Genomic DNA, 24,211 nt, shown 5'->3' with positions numbered 1-24,211 from the left:
ATTACCTGCAGACCATTGCTAACCATTACTGCCCTAACACTGGATGCAGCTCCACTGACGACACTTCTAACCTGCTGCGCCTCAACTAAAGCTAACTCTGCTAACCAGCATGGCCTTCTCCTCACTTGTCACGTTGCTCACACTCTGCCTCGGACAGGTACACTCACAGGTAAGAATTCAACATCAATATCAGACATAGATGTGCACTTAGATGTTTATAAGCTCGGACGTTAAGAAATATCACACCTAGAGACTGTTTATCATATTTCTGGTATATAACATCAGGTATGAGTGTCACAATGCAAACATATTAATGTCACAGGTTCAAATGTATAAAAGCAAAATGACTGCAGCACAGTTCTTCTGTTCTTCTGTTGCAAAAATATATTCCGAGACAAAAATGCAACAACAAGCTGTCAAATTGACTTGTTATGATATTTTAGTTTGCTACATAATGAAATACGGAAGGCTAAGCGCCCTTTTTGTTATTACAGATTTTTTTGTAATTTAGCTTTATACCGGGCTCTATTTTGGGAGATTTGTCAGAGGAGTGCTTTTTTTTTACTGTTCTACACTAGTAATTGCCAACCAAGCTTGTGTGTACATGGAATGCTTGTTGCAGTTCTGACAGCTTGAAACAATTGGATCAGCCTATTTGAAAAAATAGATTTAAAACAAATACATATCATCTCTATATATTCTGTTTATATTTACGAAAGCACTGAAAAAAGCGTTGCCTAAAATGTCCAATTATAGGTTCACAATTATGAAGATCTGCTGTCAGAATATCTAGAGTTGGACTCTTGCCAAATCCAGCAGTAATACATTTCAATTGAGAGATAAAGCAATGTACGATAAATTATCACCTTTGGGAAATCAATTTTTTGACGGAGTCAGCCGCATGATCAATACGAACGAGAGCGGTGAGTCGCACACACGCTGTTCACCGTCCTTTGAACCGCTTTAGATTTTGACCAATAGAGTCATCAAGTTCTTGACTGCCCTCTGCTGTTTAATTCAGTCCTTCATCGAAGGAACGAGATTAGTACAGTTGGTGTGTGTTTAATTTCTCTTCGGTAACTTAAGACTGGGCTTTTGAACCGCAGGATGAATGGCTCTCCGGTGAATGTCATTGAAATGCCGCTACTATGTGAGGCCTTATTCATCAGAGTGCGGCCTCAATTGCACTCTAATTGACACACTCAAAAAATTTGTTTTTTTTGGTGTTTTTTTTGGTGTTGAACACATTAGTGTTGTGGAGAGACACTATTTTGCTCTGTTGTCTCATTCAAACACATGAACATTTGGTCTTTTCCAGTGGATGGCCCACCGTTAGGCCTCGAAGGAGAGGCTGTGGGCTCCAATGGTATTCTTCTCTCCTGGACGATGCCATCTGATGCCAACAATATTGACGGATATGTCATCAGGTAAGTAGTTGTTATTAAAAAAAATATTTTTCTTTTGTTTAGGTGTGGCTCCACAAAGGCTGTAAGTGTCAACGTCACAATGCAGGAGAATAAAATAAAATAAATTATAGTTGCAACCAAAAATGAGGCGCTAACTCATCCTGCGATCAGGAAAATATAAAGTCTCAAACAAACAAATATTCAAATAAAATGTGAGAAAAAGAGGGGGGCCAAAATAGGGAAGAAGTGGATACTTTTTGTTTATAATTATCAATTATTAAATACTGAATATCATACAGAAGATATCTTAGTGTATAGGGAAATAAAAATTCTAGTCTATCATTTAACTCCTGGTTTCTAAGTACCTTTGTGTACAGTGTATTACACGCAGGGGAATGAGTCCATTGCTGTGTTTTCAAGTCAAGTCCTAAAAATGCTTCATTACAAGTTAAATGATTAAAAAGCAAGTTATTATTAATATTATTAGCAATAGAGATATTATAAAGAACTTTTAACTGGTTAAATTCAACACCAATGCCTTTATATGACCTATAAATGAGACCATTATTGAGAAGATTTTCTATTTCTGTAAAATCAATTTTAATGCTTGTTGTTATTGAGAATCCGCTTTAAAAAATTAAAATTAATGCAAGTAATGCAGGACCACCAGAAGGTCCTTAAGCTTAGACTCCGGCAAGGCAGCGGTTCCTCTTCCACTTAGGAGCAGAGCTTCGCCTTGCTCAAACAATTCATGAAGAAGGTTCCGTGTAGAAGTTTTAGAACAAATACATTTTAAAAAGTTGATTTGTGTTGATACATAAAAAAGAAAAACAATGTGAAAAATGTCCCTTCTAAAACATAAAAATCAGAGGTAGCATTGAATACAATTGTTGAGTATATTCTCTGTCATTGAAGTGAATGTACATCTTTTACCAATGAGCTCTGAAAGTGACTTTCTACCTGTAGGTACAAGGAGGTGTGTCCCTACCCAGATACCACCTTCACACAGGTGACCAAGTACCTGGACGGTCCTGAAACCCTGCTAACTGACTTTACCTCAGGGTCCACATACCACATTGAGGTAGGATATACAACTCAGGATGCATTATTTATGACCATTAAGATCTAGCTGGTAGGGATTTACCCTGTTGAACTCACATCACTTTAACGGAATGAGACATGAAACAAGTGAAAAAAAAAAATATATATATATATATATAGCCATAGCAAACATAAATTTGATGCATCAAAAGTAGTCTAAAAATGAATAGAACAAGCAACAGAAAGTCTGATGTATGTGTATATGTATATATATATATACACCCATATCCAACAATCTGAGGTGTATCTCGATAACAAACACAGCTCTTCCTGGACTCTACTGCGGGCAGATCACAATGGGCCGGACTATTCTCTTGATCTGGCTGAATGCTGGTAATTGATCTGTCCTGATTTCATTATTAATCAGGTAAACAGATCTATGGTCAAGACTCTTTCCACTGTCTGTTGTCACTGAGCTTGAATGTGATCATGCTTATTAGTTTTCAGAATTCATTAACCCACAATGACCTTTATACCAGTGGACTCTGTGGGACTAACCCACATCATGATAGCTGCACATTCTGTATGTGTGTGCACGCGCCTATGAGTTTGTGTGCATGTATCGTATTACTTCTTCCCACCTTGGAGTGTTTCAGCCAAAACACCAAGCCGTGAAAAAAGGTCTGCTGACAGATCAATAAAAGTTGTATTCATGTTTATTTGACATGAGCTGCATTAATTGTAGATACTGTGAAGTTTTGGTAGTATCTAGTAGTAGTAGTATTTATTATATTTTTTTTGGGAGGGGGGGGGGGCAATTTGAGTAGGTTATTTTGCAATAAACTGTACCATGCTGGTGTTTTTTGCTCTCTGGGCATAAACCTCTGTGTGTTGATTTTCTAGTATTCGAATGGAACATTTTTAACCCTCCCCCACCAAAAACCATTTAACACTGTGTTTAAAACACGTTCTATTTTTGTTACATATCAGATTGATTTGGGTGTGCATCTTCTGCAGCACCTGCCCTGCTGACAAACTTGACGTCAAAGGTTGTTGAGAATAGATGTTTCAAGATATATTTAGCTATGCATCAGTCATTATTGTGCATTTAGATTAATTCCGACTTTTGCCTAGTAATACATTTTTGATTTTGATTTATTGTCATGAATTATTTTTCTTTCATTTTGATTTATAGTTTAAATCTTTGAGAAGATTAAAGCTGCAGAGGCTGAATATCTGTTTACATAGTCTTGACTACCAGAGGTATAATGTTATATCAACATTGATCTTGTTTTACGAAGAACACTGAATCTCCTTTTGCTTACAGTGATTAAGCACTTAATCTGGATCGGATAACTTCCCATTGACAGGGACATTAATTGATGAATAATGACTAAGTAAAACCATCTCTCTCTCGCTGTAGGTGGCAGCCATATCTCCAGCTGGAACAGGAGCCTTCAGCAAATCTATTTACATAAAGACTGCTGAGTCCCGTGGGTGTTCATGCACGCAATAATGTCAAAGTCTGAAGTAGTAATTGCGTATACAGACCATTGTTTGTCTGAATGTGTGTAAATTGATTTGTGTGTGTGTGTATCTCCTGCAGCCCCTGGCCTGGTGACAAACCTCACCGCGTTCGCTCAAAACCACACCTCTGTCATGGTTACCTGGTTCCTGCCGCACCGCATCAACGGTCTCATCACAAAGTTTGCCGTCAAAGCCAAACACGCTCGTACCGGGCAGACGGTCCGCACGCTGGAGGTCAATGCAGAGGACATCATGATCGGAGCGCTGCCTCACTGCAATGTAATGCACTACACTGACACCTTCCGTCCTCCTCAGTTTTATTGTCCCTTTGATTTCTTATATAATAATGCTTCTTTGTACATCATATATGATTTCCAATGCGCAGGATGCGGCGGACATCCTGTCCCGAGCGACTTTCAGCCCCTTGGAGATTACCGCGTCGTCTTCACTCATCACCCTCTCCGCCATTCCCCCCGCGGCCTCCTGGAGTGTGCCCATATCAGTGGGTGTTGATCAACTGCGACCTTACACCGCCTATCTGTTCGAGGTGTCTGCCTTCACGTCTGATGGAGAAGGACAGATAGCCTCCACCATGGTCCGCATGCCAGAATCAGGTCTGGCGAAAGAGGCAGAGAGGCTGTGCATTTTCGTTTAATTTGTGACGCTTATTAAGATGTTGCAATATGTACTGCCTGCAGTAAAATCTTTATGTATGTCTCATTGTTTATGGCAGCCCCAGAAGATCCTCCCCAAAACTTTTTCGTATTGAACATGACGTCGAGATCAATCTCCGTGTCCTGGGGCTCTCCCAACATTATCACAGGAAAATTCACCTACGTGCTCTACCTGTATGGACCTACAGGTTATTAAACATAAACAGCATATGCAGACTCACACTCTAAATGGATAGAAATCCATACCGTTTTCAATTTCCCATTCATTTCAGGATATTTGTAGGAGAACAGCACAGCAGACACGCGGCTTGCTCTGACTGGTTTGACCCCCTACACAAGGTACACGGTGGCCGTGTAATGGGAAAATGATATGTGACCCTTTTAAATGCTTCATTCGTATAACCAGTTTATTAGTTGCAAGTGCTTAGGTCACAAAGGCCCTGACATAAGAACTGATGTCTCCCACTTGGATTAGATGTTTCCAGCGTCATAGCTGTAGAGATTGAACAAAGTGTTTGTTATGTCTATGACCACCTTTGTTTTAGCATGTTGGGAGAGCAAGGATACGGTCAAAGAGCTGACGTGTCTTACATGGATAAGATGTTCCCAGTATCCTGACTGTAGAGACTCAACAAGATGGTTAACGGTTTCTGTTGACGCCACCGATATCTAAGTTTAGGTATAAGAACTGCCTCGATGTGTTGGGGGAGGAAGGAGGTTCTTGACAGTCTACTGACCATGTAGCTGTTGTGACTCTTTTTACCTTGCAATGAAATAAACGGAGAAAAGACATACTTGACTCAGAGCCTTTGATTCTTACTTAACGATTGTCTGTGCAAAATCTTCCACCACAATTTGGTGTCAGAAGTGGGATCGTTTGAAGCTCCGTCGGGACTCCGAGGACGTCCGGGAAGTGGCCACTTCAGGATCCACCAAACGTGATTCTGCCCTATACCTCATCACACTCAGAGAGAGGGGACCGGCGACCAAAAGAGACCTGATTGGCTTCAACACGATCCGATGAGGAAGATTTTCACACGAATCGGGTAAGAAGTTGATATTCTGATTTTCAAACGGGGCTTCCTGAATTATAACGGGTGATAACAGATTACAAAGACGGGTATTTAGTACTTTGGGATTTTTTTTAATTATTTTTTCTCTCTCTTCTTAGAAAATCCAAATTTCGGTTATTTGATTGGGCTTCTAATGATGATAACTTTTTATCCGGTTATTTGAAAAATGTGTATAAAATTATAAGAGTAATTGTACAGTATTTCCGGTTCATCAGCATCCAACTTTTTACTGAGGAAGACAGGGAGCAATGTGCACATTTACGATTGTATTCAGACTAACTATCTGAAAATCGCATAATTGTGACCCTTGACCAAGGGGGAAGACAGGGGCAATTTGCGTCGCATTATTGTGACCCTTGACCTAAAAGGGGAAGACAGGGGCAATTTGCGTATTACGATTGTATTCAGACTAACACTCTGAAAACGCATAATTGTGACCCTTGACCAAAGGGGAAGACAGGGGCAATTGACAATTGTGACCCTTGACCGAAGGGGAAGATAGGAGGGATTTTGAGAGTTCACTGAAATCGCAAAATCTCAGCCCTTGACCTAACAGGAAGACAGGAACAATATCGGGGTTTTCGGACAGAAGTCTGAAAACAGATATTTGCGCCCTTGACCTATATTTATTAACCAATAGTTCTGGTTGGGTTTTAACTTGTATTTTTCCTACGTAAAAGAAAATCAAGACTTATAGTGACGACTATATTTTAAGTAATAAAAAGTATACTTCACCACGCCTGAAAGATGGGTGGTGTACACGGTAAAGGTAAAAAGGAAATGGGTTCTCCGGAGGGACCCATTGTGGATCTGATGAGAAGGAAATATGGAGATCAATCTCTAGAGTTTTTGCCCGAGTGGTCAAAAGATTTTGGGTTCCCTGCAAATGGTTCTTTCAGTAGAATAAAACTGAACATGTTACGAACAGGCTTAGAGGCAAAAGAGAAGGGTATAAAAACTCAGAGGGTGATAAAAGGCAAAGACTTGGAGGACATTGAGAAACAAAGTAAATGGTTAAAATGGTGGGAGGATGAATGTGAATGTGAATGTAGAGAAAGGAAACAAATGGCTAAAGAATTGACATGCGCAAAAACCACATTGGTTGAAAAACCAGATCCAAATGTTATTGAACAAAATGACCGATGTGCTTCTTCTCCCTTGTATCCGAGTCTCACAGGGGCTGGGGGCCCTCTCCTCAACACATGCCCACCACCGTACCCTGCTTCACCTGCGAACCAGCAACCTTTGTCTGCATGGTCACAAGCTCAAAAAGTTCACTACACCCGGCAGAGGGAGGAAAAGGAAGCGGCAGTGAAAGCAGCACAGGAACGACTCCTCGGCGAAGAGGAGGAAAAGAGACAGGCCGCTCTCCTCACTCGATCTCGCTCTCCAGGAGCAACCGGAGGGGACACTTCTGCCATCAACAAACTGATTGCAGAGCAACCATCTACATCAGATGTTTTCCCCCTCTTTCGACCCAGAGGGAGTTCCCCGGATGCAAAATCTGTGCTCCAAACCCCAATGATTCAAGTACCAGGACACTCAGGTCCCATACTTGTTTTCCGGCCTTGGACTGATACGGACATTAGAGCTGCAATGGCTCATCTCCCGCCGATACAGCACTCGGGAAGACTGTTTGCTGAAGCATTCATGGACTTCTGTAAGCAATTCCTGCCCAACTTTGCTGAAATTCGACGTGTTCTAATGAGTCACGTGGGTCCGACTCACTACCAAAAGCTCAACCAGCTGGTTGCAGGAGACACCAGTGCGGCAGACGTTGAATGGAGTTCAAATCAAAATAAGCCGTACAGAGACGCACTCACGGCTTTGAGCGACGGTATGAGACATTGTTCCCTGACAAAGTGGATATGACTCCCATCAACAATACCAAGCAGGCAGCGGCTGAGTCCGTCCATGATTACTACCAAAGACTTCTCACAGTGTTTAATCTTAACAGTGGCATTCCACAACCCGCCGTGTTAGGAGACGCTCTGGGGACGTGGGAATCACACCTGAAGAATGCTTTCATGAATGGACTATTGCCCGACATAAAAATGAATGTGCAGCGCTCTGTGGCTGGAATGGAAGACTCGCGACTCGCGGATGTAAAGAAACATGCTGCGCATGCGCAATCCATGGACATAGAGAGAACTGACCACGAGGGGAAAAGGCGCTCTCGTCAGATTGAACTCGCCCAACTGACTATGCTCCAAGCTGTCACTCAACTTGCCAGAAACGACCGCCCACGGGATCCCAACCAACGGGGCGGATTCAGGGGGCGTGGTCGGGATATGACGAGGGGACGCTCCTCCTGGAACCAGGAGGGATCACAGCTGTCTCCACCCAATGACTATGATACGTGTTTCCGCTGTGGCGAACAGGGACATTGGCACAGAGAATGTCCACAAAATGCACCTCGTAGAGGATGGGGGCGTGGACTGGCCAGACGAGGAAGGGGTGGCAACGCACATTCCGATTGACGTGAGGCGGAGGGGGAGGAGGCTGCATGTGAGGGGGAGACGGCAACCATGCTGAGGCCTCACATGATAAGGGAAGTAAAACACACACACACCGCAGCCTGCAATGAAGAAACGCTTTCTGCACTAACTCCCTGCACACACACACACACACACACACACACACACACACACACACACACACTCACACACTCACACACACACACCAGAGCAACAACAAGCTCTCGTGGACATCACAGAGCAATGGAGAACACAACAAAAGCTTTCACTTAAACACACATATGCAAAGTTTTCAGGAAAATCATTTGAAAATATGCCCACCACTATGGTGCAAATTCAAGGGAAACTTTTATCGTTTTTGGTTGATTCGGGGGCTACACATTCTGTAATACAACAAAAGTATTTTCCAGGTCAGAAACTTAGTGGAAAACAGGTTTTCTCACAAGGAGCTTCAGGGATGACTATTGTAGAGAGATTTACGGCACCTATGACCAGTACACACACTGACTCAACTGACCCTGAACCAGACATCACAGTAAAACATTCCTTTTTGCTGTCCTCTTGCTGTCCCATTAATCTAATGGGCAGAGACCTCATGTGTTCTTTCGGCATTAGCCTCATCTCCACTCCTACAGGGTTGCAAGTGGTGAGATGCAGAGCCATTGACCAGATGGCAAATACAGTTATAAGTGATCCAATGTTTGTGTACCAGTGGTGGCTTCCGGTTGACCCACAATCAGAACTGTCCCACCTGGCAGCATCACGCGTCCAGTCTGAGGCAGAGTGCATGGATGCTTCATATCTCCACTGCACAGCTCATGTGTCACATGGGCCAGATAAGCAATATGATGCATTATTTCTACAGGATCTGAATGATCAAATTGCATGTATGACATTGTTTTGGTCCACACTTAAATGTGCTGTTTCCGTTTCTCTCACCCCCTCTCAGCAGCACCTCTTTAATGTGGACTCTTCTTTCCCACACATCTCCTTGTCTAAAGCAGCAACAGACCAATGGAGAGATTTGGGACCTTTTGTCGCAGAGGCATTGGCAGATTGGGAGGCTACACCAGATCCACTTGTGATGCGCTCTCCGTCGACAGGCTTCTTTAAACAGCCATTCGCATTTTGCACACCTGCTCTCAGATCTGTTTATGTCGTGGATGAAAATAACATATTTTCTGACACACACACTGATACATTTTTGACTAATGTCTCCTCTATTTCTCCTGCACTCAGTTCTGTTCCAGACACCTTGTGGGCAGCGCATAAATATGACGTGGGACTCATCAAAAAATGTCAACCTGTGGTCATCACTCCTCGATCAGACTTCCGTCCCCACAAACATCAATACCCACTGCGCCAAGAGGCCATTGACGGTATAACACCGGTGTTCAACTCCCTCTTAAAGGCCGGAGTCATTGTTCCATGTCCTGACTCGCCGGTAAGAACACCTATTTTTCCAGTTAAAAAGATCAGAGATGCAGGCAAACCAACTGAGTGGCGCTTCGTGCAGGACCTAAAAGCAGTTAATGCAGCCGTCCATGCACGAGCCCCAAATGTTCCCAACCCTTACACCATTATGGCACAGGTTCCACCTGATGCTCGATGGTTTTCCGTGGTTGACCTCTCAAATGCTTTTTTCAGTGTCCCGGTGGACATTGACAGTCAGTTTTGGTTTGCGTTTAATTTCAATGGCAAGCCTTACACTTTCACACGCTTGTGTCAGGGCTACACAGAATCACCTACGATCTACAACGAGGCACTCAGGGAAAGTTTGGAGAGCCTCACTTTGTCTCCAGGAACAGCGCTTTTGCAGTATGTTGATGACTGTTTAATTGCAGCTCCAACACAAAAGCAGTGTGAACGGGACACACTCAAATTGCTTCAACACTTAGCAGCGGAAGGACACAAGGCCAGCCTATCCAAACTACAGTTTGTTTCACAGAACGTTCATTTCCTAGGCCATAACATTTCCGGTGAAGGGAAGACACTATCACCAAAACGCATCGCCTCAATTGTAACACTTCCAAAACCACAAACCAAGAAACAGATGATGTCATTTTTGGGAATGTGTTCCTACTGTAGGTCATTTATTCCAAATTACTCCCAACTCGAGCAACCTCTGTCCGCATTGATACATGGAAAAAATCTCAGCGCGCATGATCAAATTCAGTGGCTCCCTGCAGCCTCTCAAGCTTTCACGGACATGAAATGCGCGTTACAAGTTCCTCCGACTTTGGGTCTTCCTGATCCTCACAAACCGTTCACACAAACCGTTGACGAACGTTCTGGATGTATGACATCAGTGCTCCTACAATCCCATGGCGATAAACAACGACCAGTAGCTTATTTCTCTGCAAAACTCGATCCGGTAGCAGCAGGCTTACCACAGTGCCTTCGAGCTGTGGCAGCTGCTGAAAAGGCTTTTACAGCCTCTCGTGACATTGTAGGCTATGCTACGCTAACATTATTGGTTCCACATTCGGTTTCACTGATTCTTCTCGAACAGAAGTCGTCTCATTTATCTGCAGCGCGTTACCTTCAATATCACACATGTCTCCTAGACATGCCGAATGTTACAGTAAAACGCTGCAATGTCCTCAATCCTGCATCTCTTCTCCCCACTCCGGAGGATGGAGAGGAGCATAATTGTTTGGCTGAGCTGGAAGCTCAGTGCACACCTCGACCAGACCTCGCAGACACACCTCTGCTCAACAGTGACATGGTAATGTATGTTGACGGATCTGCTTCACGGGATCCCCTGACTGGTTCTAATCTTGTGGGTTTCTCTGTTGTTTCAGACTCAACTGTTCTGTGTTCCGGCCCTCTTCCATGTCACCTCTCAGCCCAAGCAGCAGAATTAATCGCGCTGACAGAAGCTTGTAAACTAGCTAAGGATAAAACGACAACCATTCACACTGATTCCAGATACGCTTTTGGCGTGGTTCATGATTTCGGCGCGCTGTGGAGACACAGAAATTTCCTCAAATCGGATGGCCAACCAGTGTTACACCACACTCTGATAGCAGAACTATTGGATGCCATTTTGTTGCCCACAGTTATTGCCGTTTGTAAATGTGCAGCGCACACATCCGGCACAGGCGACATCGCAAAGGGGAATGAGCGAGCAGACTTAGCTGCAAAAGCGGCTGCTAGACGTCCTCTTCCCAAACCATCACGCCCAGTTCCTGCCATGTGTTCTCTTCCCTCCTCTCTTGCAGCCGTGCAGTCCCTCTACTTCAGATGAGAGACGTTTTTGGTCCTCCTCAGGCTCCAAATTCATAGACGGCATCTGGTATGGTCCGAATGGTAATCCATGCTTACCTAAACATTTCTTCCCTCACTATGCGAAATTGACTCATGGGTTAGACCATGTGTCAAAAGGGGGAATGTTAAGTATCATTGATGCAACATGGTTCACAAAAGGCTTTGCAGCTTACGCACAAAGGTTCTGCCAAGCATGCATAACATGTGCAACTCACAATGTAGGTCGTTCAGTACAGGTGTCACATCATGCAGCACATCCACCGCCTGCAAGACCATTTGAACATGTAATGATGGATTTTGTGGAACTCTCCCCATCGGAAGGTAAGAAACACTGTCTTGTAATGGTAGACATGTGGTCCAAATGGGTTGAGGTGTTTCCCTCCAGTAAGCAGACAGCCTCCACAGTGGCTAAAGCCTTGATTTCAGAGATCATTCCCCGCTGGGGAATCCCAAGCAAAATTTCTAGCGACAATGGTTCACATTTTGTCAACCAAGCAATCACAGAATTAAGTGCATACCTGGGTATTGACTTAAAAACACACTGCGCATACCATCCAGCTAGTGGAGGAGCGGTAGAGAGAGAAAATGGAACATTGAAAACAAAACTGGCCAAATGTTGCACAGACACAGGTCTACCGTGGACAAAAGCACTGCCCTTGGTTCTGATGTACATGCGGATGAGGAAACGAACACGCAGCAACCTAAGCCCATTTGAAATCCTTTTCGCAGTTCCTCCCCATATAGGTGTGGAAGATCCAGGAACACCCCTCCCTTCCACCACAATGTGCGAGAATGACATGTTAACCTATTGCATTCGACTGTCTTCCACTTTGTCTGATGTAAGAAAACAGGTTGTAGCTGCACTTCCAAGAGAAGCAACGGGTCCACTACACCGACTGCAACCAGGTGACTTCGTGGTGGTGAAGGACTTCAGGAGGAAAAGTTGGAAAGCTAAACGGTGGCAGGGTCCATTCCAGATTCTCCTGGTCACCCAAACAGCGGTCAAGGTAGCTGAAAGAGCAACTTGGGTCCACGCATCCCATTGCAAGAAGGTTCCAGATCCAGTACCAGCAGTGGGCTCAGGCGACCCTACCTCCACAAAAAGTGTCAATCAACCGACACCACCGATCCAGTGACCACGGACGGGCAGTTGACCGACAGACACACAGTGCATTGTGATCTGTGTTGACTGTCTACAACGCGGATGCCTCACAAGAAAGAGGGTTGGCAGACTCCACATCCCAACGTGTACCTGCGGACCAACACAAGAAGAAGAACACGGCCAGGACCCCTCCACATAGACACAGTAGTCGTTTGTGTCACTACGGTTTTTGAGATTTTGTAATCAGCTATCTAAAGAGTGGTTCTCTCTTATCATGGAATGACTCTGACAATAACCCCAACAGTGACTCGGACTCCCTTGACGAGCTGAACACTTACGACCTCGACACGTACGCATAGTGACATAGTGACACACTGTCTGTGTGCATTCCTGGTGTTCTAAATGTTTTTTGTTTCACAGTAGCTTGCTAAAACAATGAGAAATAACATTCTCACAAAAACAGCTTTTATCCCTGCATTTATTAGTATGTAACGTAAATATGATTGATATAATGACCTTTCCACAATATTCTATATCTGTATTGTGTGAAAGGGGATCAAGTTCTGGTATTGTGATTTAAACATGTTCTCATTTCATTTTTTATTTCAATACTGTACACATGACATCTGGGGTGTAACGCTCAAATCCTGTGAGAAGGTTTCCAGTCTTTATCTTCTCCTAACAGATTTCTTCCTATTTTCCCATTTCGGAGGGGTTTTTTAGGGAGTTTTTGTTCTGTGGCAGGAAAAGTTTTGTGAGCGATGTCCAGATGTTCATGTTTTGTGATATTTGATGTGGTAGATATCAGATGGTACATTTTTAGAGTAGTCATTCTAAATTGATTGCATAGTTTGTGATTATTATGTAATCAAAAGAGTGGAATGTAATGGGAAAATGATATGTGACCCTTTTAAATGCTTCATTCGTATAACCAGTTTATTAGTTGCAAGTGCTTAGATCACAAAGGCCCTGACATAAGAACTGATGTCTCCCACTTGGATTAGATGTTTCCAGCGTCATAGCTGTAGAGATTGAACAAAGTGTTTGTTATGTCTATGACCACCTTTGTTTTTGAATGTTGGGAGAGCAAGGATACGGTCAAAGAGCTGACGTGTCTTACATGGATAAGATGTTCCCAGTATCCTGACTGTAGATACTCAACAAGATGGTTAACGGTTTCTGTTGACGCCACCGATATCTAAGTTTAGGTATAAGAACTGCCTCGATGTGTTGGGAGGAAAAAAGGAGGTTCTTGACAGTCTACTGACCACGTAGCTGTTGTGACCCTTTTTCCCTTGCAAGGAAATAAACGGAGAAAAGACATACTTGACTCAGAGCCTTTGATTCTTACTTAACGATTGTCTGTGCAAAATCTTCCACCACAGCCGTCCGAGCCAAAGCCGCTGGGGAAGTGGGTCCGGCGGCGGACGAAGATGTAGTTACACCCCCCGAAGGTGAGACCATTCATAAACTGATTTACTAATGAACAGGGTTTTGCTTTTAAATGAATCACAATGAATTCACTTACTCTCTTAAACACACGTTGCAGACAGAGATGTTTCTGAAGCACATAAAGTCCTATACGTGCTGATTTTCTGTCTGGTGTCTGATTCTCTCCGGCTCCATGTCCGAGTAGCACCCAGTGCTGTGCAGGACTTGATGGCTGAAGCCAAAGATTCCGTTTCAATCCTTGTGAGCTGGCGAATGCCTGCTCAACCCAACGGTCCAATCACCAGCTATAAAGTGCAGGTTCTTGTTGGTGACATTTTGCTGCAGGACATAACCCTCTCTGCAAAAATGGTAGGTACCGTGTTACGCCTCTATAAGGCACCATGAATGTATCCCATTACAGCATAGTGCTGTTCTGATTCTAACCTTTTTCAGTTGAAAGGTTTGGATGAAAAATGACCGTCTTTGCATGAACTGAATGAAGCATGAAGTATATTTAGATTCTCTTTCAGAGTTAAAAAAAACAAACGCCTGTGCAACCCATTAGAACTTTCAATTGGGACCGTTTTTCTACACGGCCATCATGGAGTCCATCCTCTGCTCCTCCATCACCGTCTGGTACGCTGCAGCCACAGCCAAGGACAAGGGCAGGCTGCAGCGTGTCCTCCGCTCTGCAGAGAGGGTGATCGGCTGCAATCTGCCGTCCCTGCAGGACTTGTTCGCTTCCAGGTCTCTGAAGCAGCTAAAAAGATGGTAGCCGACCCCTCTCACCCCGGACAAAACCTGTTTGTGCCCCTTCCATCTGGCAGGAGGCTTCATACTGCACATGCCACTTTAACTGCAATTTATCACTTTGTCGTCACTCGTCACTTTGTTACTTGTCTGTTACTTGTTTGTTAGTGCACTTTATGCTTAATATTTTATTTAACTTTTTTAATATTTTAAATTCTTAACTTTAACTTTATTCCCTTGTTTTATACTAACCCATAGCCTTATTCTACTAACCCATTGCATTAGCATTTCATTTTACTTTATTTTATTACTTGTGCACTGCTGTCTTGTTGTCTATTGTCACACTGTCTACTGTCGCGCACCAACCCCCAAGACAAATTCCTTGTATGTTTGACAAATTTTGGTAATAAATGTTTCCTGATTCCTGATCCTGATCCTGATTTTAAAAACATCCTCAATCACAATATGAAAGTGTCCACTGTCTACTAGATCAAGTAGACATTGCTTTAATGCCCAATGAGCCAAAATGAGTGAGAATCTTTTCAGGCTATAAAATGTAATTTTTCTTCCCTTAGAATACAACTGGTTTAAATGGAGACGCAACGCTTCCCTCTGAGGTCCGTAACAATCTGGGGCGGCGTAAGAGATCCGCTGATCTCAGTTTGGTCACATCCCCGCCGACTTTCACGGCCTCCGTTTCACACCGCATGCTGACCCCTGCCACTGCGTCCAGCCTCACACACTCTGGACAAAGAAGTGCTGCTTACTTCGCTCAGGCCGATGCTGAACCAACCGCTGACTCCGTGCTCACCGAGAAGCCCGCTACCAGTTATGTTTTCCCTTTGCTCCCGAACATTCAGTCTACTGACTTTGCATTCCCTCTTACCTCTGTGCCACCTGCTACATCTCCGCCTTGGCTGACAAAGCAATCGCGTGCTGGGGATTTGACCTCAGATTCGTCTGCCTTGACCCCGACCCCGGGCCAGGCGTAGCGGTGAGAGAGGAGGTTATGGACCTCTTGTCTGAGGAGCTGTCTTACCTGGTGTCGGATCTGAATCCCTTCACCGAGTACACGTTCAGGGTGACCGCCTCCACGACGGTGGGACAGGGTCCCGCAACGGATATAGCCGAGAAGACAAGCGAGCAGGGTAAGTTGTCACATTATATTTAGCTGATTGCTTTTATCCAAAGTGACTCACAGTAAGTGCCCTCCCCATGTTTATGGGTATGTTACATACCCATAATGTGCAAGAATCATGCAAGGACATGAAGATCATCCAATATGCTATTCTCCATCAAGTGCTGCGTAGGTTGTTTTTTACGTATTACCTTCCATGTACGTCCATAACTATAATAATTCCTGCAAAACGTAAAAACATTCAGATTCCCTAACAATGTCTGTATGTGTTTTAGTCCCTAGCTCAGTGCTCGAAGTGTCCTATCAAAACATCTACTCCACCTCTATACTGGTGAACTGGGTCCCACCACTCAACCCCAATGGACGCATCACACATTATACCGTCTATGGCGTCAAACTGCACAGTTATCAGGCACTTGACTGGTTCACTAACAGCACCAGCATATTGATAACAGGTAGAGCAACCGACTTCTGTGCAGAGCTCTGTGCAGTCATTGTGATTATCACCATCCTCATGAGACAGATCTGACAGTAAATATCTCTTCCCATATATAGATTTGGACAAGTATACTGGTTATAAGCTACGTGTGGCGGCGTCTACAGCCTTGGGAGAGAGCTCGCTGACTGAGGAAGACGACATCTTCGTTTTCGCATTAGAGGACGGTATGTACTTTACACGCGTGTGGGGCCGGGAAATTACAGCAGCGAGCCGCTCAACATCACCACGCTGGAGGACGGTGAGCGAAACGGGTGGGAGAGGGGAAGGTTTGGTTTTCACTTCCAGGACACTGCGCGACCACGTCGTGATTGAGTTCAAAGGGAGACTTACTAAATCTGACTTCCTCCTTCGTCTTTTCCTCCTGAGTAACATCTAATGATGTTACATCACAGGTGTTTTCAGGCCACGTTCATCCATCAACTAACTCGTTTTTCATTTCAGGGCCGCATTATATGTCTTTTTCTACCACGTTCCTGAGGGGCTATATGAGGTTCCTTTATCCCCAATGCAAATAAATGTTTATTCCTCATTACTTCTCTCCTTTGATAAACCATACTCCTGTTTGTGTTATGTCACTTGAAAGTGTTTCTGCTGCTCAGCTCCAGATACACCCCCTCAATTCCTCACCGCCAGGAAGTTGTCAGACTATAAGGTAGAGCTGTCATGGCAACCGCCACTTTCAGCAAATTCAGACATACTCTACTACATTGTCAAAGTTTGGTGAGTGTCTAGAATCTCCTTCTCTCTCTGTGTGTTAGACTCTATTGAAAAGCTAAAACAATGGTTTAAAAATAGCTATTGAAAAAAAGAACACATTGCAACATTAATGGTTGCTCTCTTTTTAGGAATGAGACGATTGAGCTGCAGCAGAACGTGACACAGACATCAGTGGTTATTAATGGAGACTCGGAGAGTCGCTACAATGCCTCTATCTCCAGCTGGAACCGACTGGGAGATGGAGGAGTGCTGACGTCCACCAGCTTTACCACCATCGATGCAGGTGCTGGATTATTGTTGAAGAATTTTTGACGGAATATGTCATCCTCTCATTCACGACTTACCGTGCATTTGTGTCATATTGTAACTCAATGTGTGTCCGTGTGCTCCCTGGCTCTCAGAACCATTTGACCCTCCCCAGAATGTGACATTTGCAACTATGACTGCCTCCTCAGTCACCTTGCTCTGGCTGCCTCCGAATGAACCAAATGGAATCATTGTGCACTATACTATTTATTACTCAAATAACAACAGTGTGGCTGAGCAGGTGAGATGCATACCATTTATATCTAATATACAGATAGGTTAAAGATTAAAACTGCACAAGCCAATATTAACATTTTACATGGGTTAAATAAAGAGGGCTGTCCCCCTATCTTAGTTTAGTAGACTAATTGATTGTTATGGTTTATTTATCATTTTACTTATTTTTAATGCTTTTTTTCAAATTCAAATCAGTGCTTTGGCCTGATTCTTTGTGTAATAAAAAACATTTTCAAGATCTGTCTATTAAATGAACTATAAACGTAGTTAAAACTGCAACTGAATTTGTTCAGTTTCTTTGAACTGATATCCCTAACTTTGTTCCCTAACTATGTTCCAGCAGCAGGCAATTATTTTCAGTTCAAGCACCTGTTTGCTACCTGCAGAGCAGAAAATGCTGACTATGTAGCTGGTAGATATTGAAGCTGTCAGCAGCTAAAGAGACCAATATATATATAGACACAAACCTTGCTCAAAATTACTGCTGGTGTTGCTTCTGGTCCGCTGGGTATTTTTAAATTCTAACTGCTTCTATACGATATGCATCATATCAACTTCCTTGATACGATCTACAGGCTTTTTCTGCTGCCTCCAAGGGGCGCAGAAAACAAACAAATATAAAAGAGATTTGTGATTTTAGTGATATTTCCTGATGGCTTTTGGTGGACCATCATCTGACCAAGACACTCAGTGTTTTCTTTTCATTTGTCCCGCTTCTGTAAAAAAATATATATTTTAACATTTCAATAGGACCATAATACCTTTTTTTTCTCAACAGAGAGTCTCTGCAAGTGCATCTCCCGAGTCAGCTCTCTCCTACACTCTGAGACAGCTAATGGGGGGCACAAACTACACCCTGTGGATGACCTCCAGCACAGTGCAGGGGGACGGAGGGGTCCGGAGCGAGTCACTTTATCTGTTCTTACCAGAGGACGGTCAGTTAGACACACACACACAAGCACGATTGCATTTACACAAATATGTTTTAAAATAATATAAAAACATGAAATACCACACGCCACATAGTTATTGAACACAATGGTTCAAAGTTTGACCTGAGGGTGAGTCTGCACACTTTTTTCAAAACTCTTCAACTTCCCAAAAAAAAAAATTACATAAAAACCTCACCAGTTTGAGTGTTCTTTTGCTAAGGCTGCAAAAGTTGTTTAGAATATAGAAGAAAAGCCCGATTTGAGAAGGTTTTTGCTGCGCATTGTTCTTCCAGAATCTAAACGTGTATGTGACATTAAGTTATAATAAGTGATACGTATTTAAAACTAATCTTTTAGTTTTTATGTTATTTTGGGAAAAATGGTGCAGACAGCCACCGCACACTTTGTCACGCACACAGTTCATATTATGTACTATAATGTATATAATGTACGGTGTTATGTGCTGGTTAGCGCAGTGTTCGTATTCTCTGAATGATCACTGCTCGTACTGACTCTGTATCTCTGCCTGTGCTCTAACTGCTCCACTCTCATCCAAGCACCGGATCATCAAGGCACCTTGTCTCTCCTACACAGCCAGGCCCCCTACTTGGCTCAGACCCACACACACACACACACACACACACACACACACACACCTGGCCCCTTACACCCACTCACGGATCTTATGGATCTCTAAAGTTCTGTCCCCTGTTTTCTCCTTTATTTACCTTTTCTTTTTCTACCATGCATTAAAACAGAGGAGGAGCTGGGAATGAGCAGGATGAGTATTTTCTCTTCAACCCTTTTCCTTTCCACTGCTTTCAGAGTGCTATCTCCCCTCCTGTACGTCATTTAATGTTGTAGGATATTGTTTGCTTTTTTTAATGCGGATTTAACTTGGTGTTTTTCTGTGTTGTTAAAGTCACATCATGTCAAATTGTTCTATGTGACGCGCTGCCGTTGATTTTGTTAATTACAACAATGCTGTCAATGATTATGACCCTGCTTTGTTAAAATGGTGGTGATGACTGGGCGCTTTTCATTCTCCCTCAAATGTAAATGTGAATTGTTGATTGACAGAACGTACAGCTTCCTTGTACAGTAAATTCATTGAAATCCTCACTGTCTTGAACCAGGGTTTTAGCGTGTTCACAATTGTGACTCAATTATTCTTTTTTCAACCCTACAGTGCCAAGTGACTCAGTCCGAAACCTTAGTGCTCAGATCTTCAGCTCCACAGCTATCATCGTCAGCTGGGACCCCCCCCCCCATGGAGCCGAACGGCCGTCCCAGCTACCTGCTCACCTTACAGGAGGCGGGGACCCCCCCAGACGCATCCAACCAAGGGGCTCCAGCAGTTAACAAGCCCATGAAGCACACAACATTCGACAACTTCTTCCTGTTCACAAGACTCAAGAAGTATTATCCTTATGTGTTGACTGTTACCCCAGCGACTGGTGCTGCCGCATACAACCACACAAGCACAATGTATCTGAGGACGGATGATGATGGTGAGTTCATCTACACACACACACACACACACACACACTCACTCACTTATGGAGCAGGGTTCGTGTGCTAATTGTCAAACCATTTTTTTTCCTCCATAGTTCCCAGTTCGGCTCCGTTGCTGGTGTCTTCCAGGAATCTGTCGTCCTCCTCTATCGCAGTGATCTGGCAGCGCCCTCTGGAGGCCAATGGGGAGATAACAGAGTATACTCTGACTTTGATCGGCCCGGGGGGCTCCAACACGACCCATACGCCCAACACCTCATTCGTCCTTACCAACTTATTCCCATACACAGCTTACAACCTCACTATTACGGCCACAACGCGTAAAGGCTCAGGGCCTCATCTGCTGCTGCAGCTGCACACTGATGAAGGAGGTTAGTTTGAACGCCGGTTTAAATTGTCTCTAAAATCCTAATAAGATGATAGTTATTAATGAAGATATGGGTGTATATCTAGTCTTCCTCTCTATCTGCCTCACTTTGTGTTTCAGGGCCCATGTCTCCTCCCCGCAACCTCACCATATACAACCACACGGCATTCTCTGTGTGGCTGAGGTGGGAGTCTCCCCTGGAGCCCAATGGAGTGGTGATACAGTACGGCTTCAGGATCCGAGACCTCATCACACACTCCGTCACACACAAGGTAACCGGTAATTTCACACACCAAGAGCTTCTCCACAATAACAACACTCACACTCACTCCAGAGACACACTCTTTGAGACTACACACAGTCACGCCCACGTTAGCTCTAATTTCACACTTAGGGAAGCACTCGGCAGCACCATTAGACATACATATACATGCACGTATGGTTGCCTATACAATACCATATTATACACTCCAGTAAACAGGATTGGATGATTTAATCTCCTGTCATTTGTTTTTAATGTGTGTGTAGAACTCCTCCGGTACAACGACCACAGAGTATATATCAGGATTCAGGCCTCATAGCTCCTATGAGACCTGTGTTTACAGCTACACCCGAGTGGGCCATGGGAATCAGTTCAGCAGCCCAGTGACCTTCACCACTAACGAGTCAGGTAAACCACACACTGCCTACCCAGAAGGGATGTTACACTGATGTAGGTCGGGTTTAAAACATTGGAACTATTTCAAAGACTCCTCCAAAGAGGTTAATTTTGTGAAGGAAGTGAAGATGCTCAGCAGCATTAAATAGTTTAAGAAAAGCCAAATGTGATTCTCCTCAAGAGCAACGTATTTATTAATGCAGATTGGCCGGCTGTGAAATCAATGATAGATAGACAAATGAAATATGGTAACAATTGTGAGTAAAAATATGGAATACGTTAAATCTTTTTAATTGCTGATATCCCGATCTCTTGACTATAACCTCGTCCAATCCTTCTGTCTACCTCAACAGCCCCAGCTGCTCCTCGCTTCCTCACCATCTCTCAGGTCACAACTAACAACGTGACGCTTCACTGGACTGCACCGTTTTCCATTCCGGGCCTCCTGACTGGGTACCACATCATCGTGCAGCTGCTTTCAACAGTCTGTGAGCGAAATGCACTGAGTACCGCAAAGCCGGCCCCAGAGGATGAACTGAGCCCAGGCTGCGTGGACTCTAATGCCACAGTGTCAGTGAACGCGTCGGATGGCATGGAAGAGAACGGCGGCGTCACACTCCACTCCTTGGCTAAGTACAGATACTACCGCTTCAAAGTGGCTGCTGTGACCAGGGCTGGAGTCGGGGAATATACACAGTGGAAATATGCACGTACACTGGCTGGAAGTAAGAGCGTCACAAAGATGACATCTTTTTGTGTTGCGGGGAAACAGTTGTCAGTTAGTCAGTATTTTGTTTTATTTATTTTCAATTTGAATAAATGTGAATCATGTTTGTTTGTGTATAAGTAAGTAAGGGCATCTCTTAAACTCAAATAAAATTGTATTTTGCTATAAAAGAAAGTCTTTCTCTTTACAGTATTAGAACAGGTTGAAATTGTTCAGAGATTCAGCATTCATAAGTTGCACAAAGGCTTACATTTAAATCAATGGACATTTGCATGATAACTAAGCAACAATTGATAGGCTTTTGACATCATAAGCATTCTGTGTTCCTCTTATGTTTTCCGTCAGACCCTGATGAGCCTCCCCGGGACATGAATGTGATTCCCTCATCCAACGGCCTTCGCATTTCATGGGGTGCTCCCGCTGTTCTCTCTGGACCGACTTCTTATCTTGTTCGGGTCAGTTCATCGAGTTTTGGTTTTACATGAACCCAATATGACACCGATAACCAACATTGCTGCGTTGATCCAACTGTGATCATCCACATGCGAGTATTAAATCTTTCCACAAACTCTCACGTCACACCAGGTGGATGGTCTTGGTTTGAACTTCTCAACGGTCAGAGCTCCGGGAGAGTTGACGACTGTCGTTGTGACCAACTTGACTGCTTTCACTCGTTACTCGGTGACTGTCACCGCGTTCACTGGTCCGTTGGAGCACGCTGCCAGCAATGGAAAATCCATCGGGCCTATTGAATTTCAAACAATGGAGGAGGGTATGTGGAAATATCGGGCGCAACTAGCTCCTGTCCACCTGTAAATACACCCAGATATCTTTTCTCACACCATTTGTACTCCAGAGCCCAAAGACCCTCCCAAGAATGTGACAGTATCAGTTATCCCAGAGGAGGTGAACCATGTGAAGGTGACTTTTACCCCTCCAGGAGAGCCCAATGGACAAATAACTGCTTACTTTGTGTACATCTACGAAAAAGACCAACTGGTCCAGAACATCAACCTTAATATCACAGAAAGAGAGGGAAACAGGATGAGTGCTGTCATAAGAGGCCTAAAGGGAGGACACAGCTACAGCATCCAGGTTAAGCACGCACACATTACACACACATTACACACCCTCACGGCCCAAACCCAGACAAGTTTAAACCGGTCCAAATGTCATTTTCTTTAACTCCTTTTTGTGCTTGCCCCCCATTCTGTCCTTTCTTCTATTTGCATCTAGATTTTAGCAAAGAACGGGGCTGGGAGTGGCCCACCCAGCCCACCCGTCCAGATAACTACAGGAATCATAGGTACAAGTCACAATATATTAAGTGTGCTCCGCATTGCTCGGCAGCATTTCCTGTTATAAAAAAAATGGTGTCATTTCAGGTCTATTCTAGCATAGCAAATATAACATAGCAATATTGTCAGATGTGTGTTGATGCTGTAAAGGACTGAGCAGTGCACTGTTTTTAATGACCTCTATGGAAAAGCATCAAACTAATTCCACATCTTTACATTGTATTCACGCAACAACCTCTGTCTGTCTGTCTGTTTGTTTGTTTGTTTGTGTATGTGTTTGTGTCTGTGTATGTGTGTGTGTTCCAGCCCCGGCCAAACCAACCCAAATACCTACGGCAGTGCTAGGCAATGGAGGGGTTGCCATGCTAACCCACAGGAGTATCACCATCCGCATGCCTGCCTGTTTCTATAGGGATGACAACGGACCAATCACAAAAATTCAGGTCATCGTGGCGGAGTCAGGTGGTATGACTCCTCAGAAACATTGACATCTGTCACTTTTAGTTGAATAGACTTGGGTATCGGCCTTGCTTTTGGCTTCAAGCCTCTTGTGGAATCTAGTGGCAAAAGTCAAAATGTATGCAAAAGCCAAAGGGCTTAAAGTCAGCAGAAATTTGACTCATTCGACCTGTGATTCCTTTTCTCTCTGCCTGACTTACTCATCCTGTCACAGTGAAGGACATCCAGAACCTGACCAACTGGAAGAAGGCCTTCTTTGATCGTGCCGCCCCTTACCTGACCGACACGGGGTTCCCCAACCCGCCGTGTCCGTTGGAGGACGGGTCTGTGCGCACAAGCACACAGGTCAGAGGCGGTCGCAGTGTGTCTGTGGGGGCGCGGCCAGCAGCGAGACTAGATCCCACTACGGCAGAAACGTACGTGATCGGTCGAAACGATGGCTGTATAAAGGAGAACAACACTGACATTTACTGCAATGGGCCACTGAAGCAAAACACCGTCTATGTGTAAGTGCAGCGCACATTCACCAGCAAAACAACTTAAGATCATTGTATCAGGGGTCGTCGTGGCGCAGGGGTTAGAGAAGGTGTGCTGGGAAGCACAAGGT

At 44.1% G+C, this 24,211-nt stretch overlaps 1 protein-coding gene and 1 long non-coding RNA gene across 2 annotated transcripts in view; both read left to right on the top strand.

Moving 5' to 3' along the window:
* The first annotated feature begins 1,204 nt into the window (after positions 1-1,204).
* The window catches only part of LOC120812395 (phosphatidylinositol phosphatase PTPRQ-like), a 30,952-nt gene continuing 7,945 nt past the window's right edge, over positions 1,205-24,211 (top strand). Inside the window, 27 exon segments of the mRNA XM_078097434.1 lie at positions 1,205-1,427; positions 2,373-2,487; positions 3,871-3,940; positions 4,054-4,253; positions 4,360-4,588; positions 4,708-4,836; positions 13,956-14,024; positions 14,207-14,374; positions 15,738-15,899; positions 16,165-16,344; positions 16,445-16,626; positions 16,972-17,108; positions 17,234-17,388; positions 17,507-17,652; positions 18,427-18,583; positions 19,770-19,840; positions 19,842-20,091; positions 20,191-20,466; positions 20,583-20,734; positions 20,991-21,132; positions 21,474-21,845; positions 22,193-22,302; positions 22,433-22,619; positions 22,704-22,942; positions 23,084-23,153; positions 23,452-23,610; positions 23,819-24,110. Coding sequence (XP_077953560.1) covers positions 1,297-1,427; positions 2,373-2,487; positions 3,871-3,940; positions 4,054-4,253; positions 4,360-4,588; positions 4,708-4,836; positions 13,956-14,024; positions 14,207-14,374; positions 15,738-15,899; positions 16,165-16,344; positions 16,445-16,626; positions 16,972-17,108; positions 17,234-17,388; positions 17,507-17,652; positions 18,427-18,583; positions 19,770-19,840; positions 19,842-20,091; positions 20,191-20,466; positions 20,583-20,734; positions 20,991-21,132; positions 21,474-21,845; positions 22,193-22,302; positions 22,433-22,619; positions 22,704-22,942; positions 23,084-23,153; positions 23,452-23,610; positions 23,819-24,110 — 4,550 coding nt within the window. The 5' untranslated portion in view covers positions 1,205-1,296.
* Positions 5,792-13,893, top strand: LOC144391151 (uncharacterized). The gene is made up of 3 exons (XR_013455038.1): positions 5,792-9,279; positions 9,438-12,212; positions 12,313-13,893. It is a non-coding gene; the product is annotated as an uncharacterized LOC144391151 (long non-coding RNA).

This window comes from Gasterosteus aculeatus, chromosome Y (assembly GCF_964276395.1).
Source record: "Gasterosteus aculeatus chromosome Y, fGasAcu3.hap1.1, whole genome shotgun sequence".
NCBI classification, from domain to species: domain Eukaryota; kingdom Metazoa; phylum Chordata; class Actinopteri; order Perciformes; family Gasterosteidae; genus Gasterosteus; species Gasterosteus aculeatus.
This window is presented reverse-complemented; position numbering and strand designations above follow the sequence as displayed.